The sequence below is a fragment of the Alosa pseudoharengus genome, unplaced genomic scaffold (assembly GCF_046254945.1).
Source record: "Alosa pseudoharengus isolate Yale_2024_CS ecotype anadromous, Long Island Sound unplaced genomic scaffold, YU_APseudo_1.1 YU_APseudo_1.1_scf_20, whole genome shotgun sequence".
Taxonomy (NCBI): domain Eukaryota; kingdom Metazoa; phylum Chordata; class Actinopteri; order Clupeiformes; family Clupeidae; genus Alosa; species Alosa pseudoharengus.
Window position 1 is genome coordinate 5,182,116 of NW_027468664.1, and position 10,000 is coordinate 5,192,115.

At 46.4% G+C, this 10,000-nt stretch overlaps 1 protein-coding gene across 2 annotated transcripts in view; it reads right to left on the reverse strand.

Annotated features, from left to right (window-relative positions):
• nrxn1a (neurexin 1a) overlaps positions 1 to 10,000 on the reverse strand; it is a 138,733-nt gene that overhangs the window by 46,102 nt on the left and 82,631 nt on the right. Inside the window, exons 13-18 of one of the 2 annotated variants that reach the window (XM_076297264.1) lie at positions 6,519 to 6,641; positions 5,552 to 5,933; positions 4,094 to 4,284; positions 3,747 to 3,920; positions 2,957 to 2,983; positions 408 to 527 (exon numbers count right to left, since the gene is read on the reverse strand). In XM_076297264.1, coding sequence (XP_076153379.1) covers positions 408 to 527; positions 2,957 to 2,983; positions 3,747 to 3,920; positions 4,094 to 4,284; positions 5,552 to 5,933; positions 6,519 to 6,641 — 1,017 coding nt within the window. The remainder of the gene's footprint in view (positions 1 to 407; positions 528 to 2,956; positions 2,984 to 3,746; positions 3,921 to 4,093; positions 4,285 to 5,551; positions 5,934 to 6,518; positions 6,642 to 10,000) is intronic. The other variant, XM_076297263.1, reaches the window with a different exon arrangement.

The following is a 10,000-nucleotide window of genomic DNA, read 5'->3' on the forward strand; positions in this document are numbered from 1 at the left end:
CTAAAAACAGTCTTACCCACTCCAAAGTACACCCTATGAGGTCCTATGTCCAAAATCCTGAACCACCCCTTTAAGAGATGCTTTTGGAGCACGGCAGCATGTCCTGACCGGGGTGTGGTGTGTGGACCCGAGTGGGCTGTGTGTGTGGACCCGAGTGGGCTGTGTGTGTGTGTGTGGACCCGAGTGGGCTGTGTGTGTGGACCCGAGTGGGCTGTGTGTGTGTGTGTGGACCCGAGTGGGCTGTGTGTGTGTGTGTGGACCCGAGTGGGCTGTGTGTGTGGGAGGTGTGGACCCGGGTGGGCTGTGTGTGTGGACCCGAGTGGGCTGTGTGTGTGTGTGTGGACCCGGGTGGGCTGTGTGTGTGGGAGGCTGGAGGTGGACGCTGAGACGGAGAGAGGAAGACTCACGGTCGTTGCAGAGAGGCCCTCCGAATGACGTCATGGTGCAGTCGCAGCTGAAGCCCTCCCACAGCTGAAGGCACACGCCCTGATTGGAGCAGGAGTCCTCCTGGCAGGTGGTGCTGGGGCCTGTGGCCGGGGAGAGGGAGGACAGGGAGAGGCAGACAGTGAGTGCACCACGGAGATGGAGCTAGAGCACACACCACACTCCCCACTCCTAAGCTAAAGGCTGGAGAGGACATTCACATGGCCTGGATTGCTCAAGACTTGTCCCTCTGGAGCAAACCCCAAAACCCCTCCCAAATGAGAGGCAAACATGTTTTACGTCTTTTCTAGCTCTTACTTGTGCCCATCTCCCTCTCCAAGTACACTTTGCTGCAACCAACGCTATGCAAGGAAGCACAAGTATTCCACAAGATACCAACTAAAATACAATGTATAAATACAAACAACTCCTTTATTTCATAATGGATTTCATAATTTGGCCATAATGTGTAACTGTAAATAATGCACAACACATTCTTCCTCTGTTGCCTCCTTGTGGAAACACCAAAGTGACAAAAGGACCTGGCAGCCTTTTCACAGCCTTTATCTGTGGCTACGTGGAAACATCCAAATGTAGAGGCAATAAAGCAGTGGACTAAACTAGTGGGCAAGCAGCCAACAGCTAACAGCCTGGCCTTGCGCACATTAAGAACTACACCGCTGGCTTTAATAAAAACTTGCTGGCTTGCTAAAGGATGTATTTCCATATATGTAATAACATCATGCTGGAAAAAAATGCTCTTACATTTTCTCGGCCTTTTCAGCGACTACAAATCTCGAATCTCTTTATCTCCGCATGAGTTGCGCATGCACTGAGCGCTAGCTGTATTAGCACATTGTGCACGGTACTCTGCAGGCTGCCTCTGCTTATCTCTATTCATCGGAGTCCTACCTCTTGTGTTACATGCACAGTTCACTTATCCATGGGCCAGATGCTTTATCCAAACAGATAAAGGGTGGCTCCAGTAAGGCAAAAGAGAATGCATTCAGTTTATTCTCTGTGCACAATCCACTTACTTTACTTTCTGAGCAGATGCTCTATCCAAAGCAACCCCACAGCACATTGAGGACATATACGATGCTTCCACACACTACATTTAGTGAGTAGATGCTTTAAATCAAATACATGTACCGTACAGAGAATTCATACACTCAACTCCCTGTGCTTTCGTTATGTAACACAATGCGCGATACACTATGTGCATGGTTCAGCATAGTGTGTTACATGACAGATTACACATTGTGGCATGCTGTGTGTGCAACTAAGCATATGCAGTGTCAGAGTGTCACAGGGTCACAGATTTGGTGCTCAACACAGTTGTAGTGAATTGCAGGCCGCCAACAAGGATGTCGTATTCAGTGTGTGTGAAAAACTCTGACCTTTTGAACACATACATACGTACAGTACACAGCGGAGGCACACGACAAATGCATCTAGGTGCAGGAACACAGTGTTGCATCATGTCACAATTTCAGACCCCTGGAGAGTCAACCAAGTGGAAAAAAACACCTGCAGACTAAATGCTACAACCATACAGGATAGTACTAAGGAATAACCTTTAGTTGCCTAAAAATGTACAAATTAAGCAAAGTAGGCTTACTTACAATATGTAAACACAATGGATTTTCTCAGTGTCCAAAGAAGCTCAAAATTATTCCATATAATTCCTTTTAACAGGTACCTTAGTGGTGTTACCGGGCGTGACATTACGAAAAATATAGGCATCTAATACTGTAATTCTGTTACTGTAATATTAGTCATACAAGGGAAATCTCCTAAATGAATCGTATGCCTGAACAGGACATTTAGCCAGTGCTATAAGAGTTACTGTATCTCCAGCTGTGTCTTGCCAGAGACACTAAGTTTTGCTTTACGTTAAATGTAGTATAGATAAATTGGTACACTGTAAAGAATTTTTTAAAAAGTCTACTTTTCCTGCTTTACTTAAAATTATTATCTGATGCTAAACATCTAATGCTCATGTAATATTGTCAAAAACATAAGATTTTAGATGTTTTGAGAATTCCTTCAAAATAGTGTACAGTGGCTCTGATTTGGACACCTGCACGCAGTCAAACCTGTAATCAATTTGGATCTCCATGTACCGTCAAAAAGTGTTGTCGACGAGACGTGGAGGAAAATGGGCTCTTGAGACATGCAGGGGGGCGGAGGGCCTATTCAGGGAGAGGATGGTGGGAGCTGGACGACACACTCATGCCTCTAGCACCACGGACACCACAGGACAAGCGCTGAAGAGAGGGCAGCCACCATCATGTGACAAGAGAACACAGAGAGGAGGCCTCACACACGGGACAACGTTAAAGACTGCAAACTAGCTCTACAGGACCAGCAAGGTGGCAAATACAAGAGGGCGGCTTGTATTTGCCAGGACAGAATTTCACATAACTGGCAGCTGAGCAAGAAGGTGATCTAGGACACTGAGCTGTTCACACCAGAGGAAGAGGGGGAAGAGGTGTCACTTGGGTTCACACACAGACGTTCATCTATCTACCTTGCAAGTCAGCTTTCATCAATGCAACTTTTGTCAGCCAAAAACAAAACAGAAAGGCAACAGCAACATAAAAGAGATGTTAGTAAATCACTGGAATGTCTGTGCTAACAGCAAACGAAAGAGATGAAGAAGACAGGTGGAAAAGAGTAGAACGCTGTAGTTTAAGGAGAAATATAAATTGAGAGAAGGGGGAGAGGGAGTCGTCTGGTCTTCTCTGTTCTGTTCGTTTGGAGAGGGCTGAAAGGGCATTAATTCAGAATTGAACATATTCCTGCCGCATTACTGCTCACAAGAGAGATGGCCTGTCAGTGTCAGTTATGTACTTCACGGCTGACGCTCTCAGATCAAACAGAGCAGAGCACACCTGACAGTAATCAATCGCGGCGGCTACTGACCATACCTGGCAAATCAAAAAGGAATCAGTCATGCATGGCTTTGCTCATCTGCAACTGAAAATCTGCAAAGCTACAGCTAAAGTGATCGGCAGTAAGGGTCCACTGACTGCCCTTGGTTTGGTGCCAAAGGAAAACAATGGCACGTCTAGAGGATCTCATCCCCTTTGATAGATTTAGGAGCTGGAAACAAAACAGAGGAGAGAGACGAAAAGAAGAGAGGAGGGTGTGAGGAGGAGGAGGAGGAGGATGTGCATGAGAAAGAAATGTTAGAAGGAAAAACCTGTGAGATAGCCAAACGCAAAACGCAAAAGCAGAAGGACTGGGGATGAGATAGAAGTCATATCGTCTGACCCCTCGCTCCTGAGCGGTCCTCTCACCTTGAAAGGTTTGCTCACCTTCACAGCCTCGCTCCACCTGGCCCATAGTGGCCAGGGCGTCGGCTAGAAGGTCCGGTAACCGGCCGTTGAGGTCCACAGACGCCAGGCAGCCCTGGAAGCCCTCTTTGGAGTGCACCAGCTTGGGCAGGTCCTTGTACATGTCCTTGCCTATGCCTCCAATGTAAAGGTCACCTTGGAAAAGAAAGAACAGAAGAGAGGTCAGTAGTGGTCATTGGCACATACGGTATATACGGTACAAAATACTGCTGGGTTAGGTGCCTGTAAGGTGCTTGACATAGAGACGATTTTAACAAGAGTAAGCTCTACTCAACTGTAAAAACTAGATTACTGATGCTACATCATACCTTTCAGATCCAGGTTCTTGGCACCTGTGGTAGTCTGAGTGGTGATCTTGGTGTCAATCTTGACAGTGTGGAGGTTGTTTTTGTCTCGTGAAATGATGACATTGTGCCAGTGGTTGTCGTTGAGGGGTGTGTTGGAGTTACCCTTGATCAAATGAGCTCCGTTGCCCAAATCGGACACATAATGCAGGTACCTAAAGCCAAGAGACGACCAGACAGCATTTACAACAAGACTCACAAACCTAATCAAGAACCATAACCAATAATCCACAGCCATAACAGCACTATTCAGATGAAATCGACACCTTAATTCACCATTATCACTCTGCTGCATTATGGCCAACATTAGGACATTTGTAGCAGCTGAAAACACAGATTCAATATTCATGACCACACTTGATGCCCACTGATGATGCTAACAAATGAATGACCAATTACAGTTTTTCTTAGTCACTTTGGTGCTATTCTCACATCACTATTAACATTTGCACAGCAGTTAGTGCATTTCTCAAAACAATTAGTGCAAACTGCAAAACCTAGTGGATGACCTGCAAAAGCACGTCACTTGCTCAAAATGGATAGTCCAATCCTCAAAAGCACGTATTCATGTCAATGAAACTGTCAGTGTCATCAAAATGAGAAGTCTTGACACCATCGTTTATGAACAAGATAGTCAAATGGCTTTGTCATGTTTTCATTATGACAGTTCTCTCAGTGTTTTCCAATGCAAACAAAGGTCAGAACTCGGTGACACTATCTGAACATGCTCAAGACAGCACTATACAGTACTTGTACAGCCATTTGAAAACAACAGTAAAGTTACACATTGCTGTAGTTAGGGGAGTAAGTGAGTACAAGACACTGAATACGTACATTTGTACTGTATGCTCTTTGCAATTCTACAGCATTGTGACAGAATTTGATAACTAGTTCAACAATTTTGTATGTAATACTCAAGCAATGAATTGAAGACTATTAGTTTTATAGGGAACGACTATTCAGTATCCATAAGTATAGTTCATTTTGACTGACATGACATAATAATAATGTTAAAAAACAGCAGAGAATTGTATGAAAGCAACTGATACATGTCCAAAAGCATTTGCAATTTGTTCAGAGGAAGGAGAATTTGCTACTATGATGTGCACAAATGACTAAATGTTGTGGAGGTTGAACTAATAGTTATGAGAATTTTCATTCTGATCTGCAAAAAGCACCAAAGCGACTGAGAAAAACTGTATTTATGCCATTATTTATGAAACTCATATTACATAGTCCTTCTGTTGCCCAGCATTACATTATATTACATTATTGTTAGGTTGTGTCAAGAATTGTTTTGAATGAGAGGATCTGTGCTATGGCTAATTAAGCATTATGCATTGCACTCTGAGGTAAGATTCATTTGAAGTCAGATTGCGTCTTCCTCTGAAAAGGATTCTAAGGTGTTGACTTGTTCCTCACCCTTTGACCAGCTCCACCACAATGAAATCATTCCCATCGCCGCGGTTGAAGAGGATGAGCCCATCGGGGGAGGTGGTCTTGAACTGGAAAAAGAGGTGCATGAAGTAGTAGGCCTGGAGCGTGGGCAGGGTCACATAGCTGGAGCGAGACTTGAAGGTGACCGGGTCAGCCACAATGTTCCTGTAGCCAATCATGGCGTTGAGCTCGCAGTAGTCGATGTCCCCGTTCTTGCACAGGTCGATGTAGGGCATGCCGTTGAAGGTGAGGCCCTGCAGGTGCCCGATGAAGTTGGAGGGCACGGCGGGCATGTGTCTCTTCTCGGTCAGGATGCCCGTCTCGACGTTGTGGAACTCGAGCTGCGTGTGGTCACCTGTCATTGGACCTGAGGGAGTGGGCGGCCACAGAGGACAAAGCAGAGCCGGTCAATATCACCGAGCTACAGAGCTCTACAGCTGCGCCTGCATCCTATGCCTACGGAGGGAGGGAGGGAGGCCATGCCATGCTATCTCTGAGCTGTTCTCTCTGAGCTGCTCTCTCTGAGCAGGCACTCTATGGTGAAAACAGGCGCGCCTCATTAGAATTCTGTTTCTCATCAACACGTTTCACACCTCTCTGTTGCATACTGTGCGGCTCATCTGTTCTCAGCTACCTCTAGAGAAACCTTGAAGAATGTGAAGAATAATTAAGCCTCACATGTGATGTTTCAACATGATTATAATATCATTAGACATCTGGACACAACTCAGACAACTGCTGTGTTACTTACAAATCCATATTTCTTTTCATTCTCAGACATCTCCAAGATCAAAGTGCTGTTAGGCAGAAGTAGATCTGCGCTATGTTCTGTGTGTTTCTGTGTGTTTCTCCCAGGACACTAACTGTGTGGATGGGCCAAGCGCAGGTACTGTACCAGGCTGGGAGGGCAGCAGGAGAGTGGAGGGGCCAGTGTGGGAGTCCTCGTCCTTACCTTCCGAGGGCTGCTGGTCATCCACGGACAGCTTCAGGGTCTTCCCTCGGCGCGCCACACGCACCGTGTGCCACTCGTTATCATTCAGGTTCTGACCCGCAAACACGGTCTCTGGACCTTTACCTACAAAATGCCCCAAGTTAACCACAGCCCAAAGAAAAGCAACTGCGAGAAAGACAGAAAGAAAGAAAGAAAGAAAGAAAGATAGATAGATAGATAGATAGAGAAAGAGAGAGAGATAGATAGATAGATAGATAGATAGATAGATAGATAGATAGATAGTGAGATAGATAGATAGATAGATAGTGAGATAGAGATAGATAAATAGATAGATAGATAGATAGATAGATAGATAGATGATAGACAGATAGATAGACAGATAGATAGATAGATAGATAGATAGATAGATAGATAGATAGATAGATAGTGAGATAGATAGATAGATAGATAGTGAGATAGAGATAGATAAATAGATAGATAGATAGATAGATAGATAGACAGATAGATAGACAGACAGATAGATAGATAGATAGATAGATAGATAGATAGATAGACAGATAGATAGATAGATAGATAGATAGATAGATAGACTGTGTAAAATGAAGAAGTCAGGAAGAGAGAGTGTGATAAGAAGAAAGAAGGTGAGGCATAAGTGATCTAAAGCATAGAGATTAAAAGAATGTAGGGGACTAACAAAAACAGAACAGTCAAAGACAGAAAGTCAAAAGCAAAAGAGATCAAACAAAACATCTAGACAGACACCACACAGGCTTCACACATACACCCTCAAAACACACACTCCACTGTTCCTTACGCTTTTCGTCAGCTTAGTGCACACAAATTCACAAACTCACTAGTTCCAAGCAAACTCTGATTTACAGTGCTAATTTATTTGTCCTACTCCATACTGAAAAAGAAAACAAATGATTGATAACGAATTCAGAAAACTGGTAACATTCATGAGGTTGACTCATAACATATTGTGAAGTGCTCCATCATGCCCACCAGATGGTGCCAGACTGCCAGTATTGCTGTCTGTGACTGCATCCACAGTGGCATTCCAGAATACTGCAGATTCATATCACGTCCCCTTCAAACCCCAAGAGTTTTTGGAAGCATATTCAAAAACCCACCGACTGTAAATTCCATTCGAGAAAGCAATTTCTCGCTTGTGGGACCACCAACTTATCCCCTGCCCATGTGCAGTTAGGGCTTGTGCTGGTGCAGCTCCAGTAAGAGGCGAAAGCTTTGGCTCGCCATTTCAATCCAGACACAGTGACCGAGACAGAGTGAAAGAGAAGAGAAGATGAGAGGAGAGGAGAGGAGAGGAGAGGAGAGGAGAGGAGAGGAGAGGAGAGGAGAGGAGATGAGAGGAGAGGAGATGAGAGGAGATGAGAGGAGAGGAGAGGAGAGGAGATGAGAGGAGATGAGAGGAGATGAGAGGAGATGAGAGGAGAGGAGAGGAGAGGAGAGGAGAGGAGAGGAGAGGAGAGGAGATGAGAGGAGAGGAGAGGAGAGGAGAGGAGAGGAGAGGAGATGAGAGGAGAGGAGAGGAGAGGAGATGAGAGGAGAGGAGAGGAGAGGAGAGGAGAGGAGAGGAGATGAGAGGAGAGGAGAGGAGAGGAGAGGAGAGGAGAGGAGAGGAGAGGAGATGAGAGGAGAGGAGAGGAGATGAGAGGAGAGGAGAGGAGAGGAGAGGAGAGGAGAGGAGAGGAAAGGAGAGGAGAGCCGTTAGTAAAAGAAATCAAATAAAAAACAAAACCTAGAAAGAGAGAAGGAGAACAGACAGAAGCGATATGGCAGACTGCCAGAGCGCGCGCCACTTGGTTTCTGCCACCCATCTCTCCGGTGGCCATTAAGAGGGCAGGGTGTCATTGTCAGAGAGGCGTGCGGCAGCCTCTCACTCCATAACAGGTAAAAAAGAGGAGCCATTAAAGAAGTGCCAGGATCACTATTGATTTCCCATCCGTCCACACTCTCAATTACCCCGAGCACACACACACACACACACACACACACACACACACACACACACACGCACACACACACACACACACGGCAGACATGAGGAGCATGCCGACACCCTCACACCCACAGCTCCACCCGCTGGACAGTATGGGAACTGCATTTCTGTACTTGTGCCATCTTCACACTATGTGTGGTGGGAGCATAGGGAAAGGGTGCTTTCCAAACATGTTAGCTGTCTGACTGAAGCACACCACAGACGGAGGCCATTTCATTTCTGTTTGCCGCTGAACATGGGTGAGAGGTTGTGTTACTATCCCCTGCAGTCGCCATCACTGTACTCCGCCAGCAGAGGGCAGCAGGGAGCGGGTGAAGAGCCCTGCCTGTGCAATAGGCATGTTTTATGTGTGTATGAAGGGCAGGCTTGGAGGTGGGCCAGAGTGTTCAAACTGGGTAAGATGGCTGGCATGGCTTAACTGAAGCCTCCGGCTCGCCGGCTGGATCAGCGGGGACCCCTGACTGAAGATAATAACCAAAGATGAAGGCGACGGAGCCAACCAGGACGTAATGAATCATCCTCATTTCAAAGGAGGCCCAATGGAGCAAGACACAAGCAGCCATCTTGTGTCCTTGGTGGGCTGCGGTGTCAGGCAGTCGGATCTCCACAACACCATCTGTTCATTAGTTACAAAGGAGTGTACATTTCAGGCAGGCGCGTCTGAAATCAATTAGCGGGCTGGATCCAGGTACTGCCAAACATCGCAGGCGAAAAAGAGGCATTAACAAAAAGAGGCGTACGAGAGATGAAGAGTGGTTTTTTCAACCTGAGCGAAGCAAGCCAAATCTATAACAGCATGAGCTCTGGCTGCCTTTGGAAGCCCAGATACGGCTGGAGCTATAGCTATTTCATATGGCTCGCTAATCCTCTCTGTTGTTGTTGAAATGTCATGTTTGGAGAGCGGGGAGGAGAATTCCCTCGAATGCATGCATCAGGCAGCACAGAAGGCCCAAGCGATGCGTCTCCATACGCACGGGGGGTGGGGGGGTGGGAGTAGCCACCGGGCGCTCAGAGCACGGAGTGACCCTGCCAGGTTTCTAAATATATCCCTTTCTCCCGCACTGTCACTCACAGGAGATTAGCGAGCGATGAGTTGATGTGACACCCATCTAACGCTGACACACACAGCCACCCTGCTGGAGCTCGGCCACTTAATTGGGCTCCATGTCAGCACAATATCTCGTACCCACACACACACACACACACACACACACACACACACATATACCGGTACACAGTGAACACATGGTAACGTATCCTCACACACAGGTGCAAACATAGTAAGTCATGGCACTGGGCAGTGGGCACACATACACAGTGATGTGATGTGATGATGACACAGTGTAACAGCATCCTCACACAGACACACACACGCACACACACACACATGCATGCAAACACACACGCACACAGATGCACACTCACGGATTCGGCCACAGAAAGGCAGGATGGCATAGGA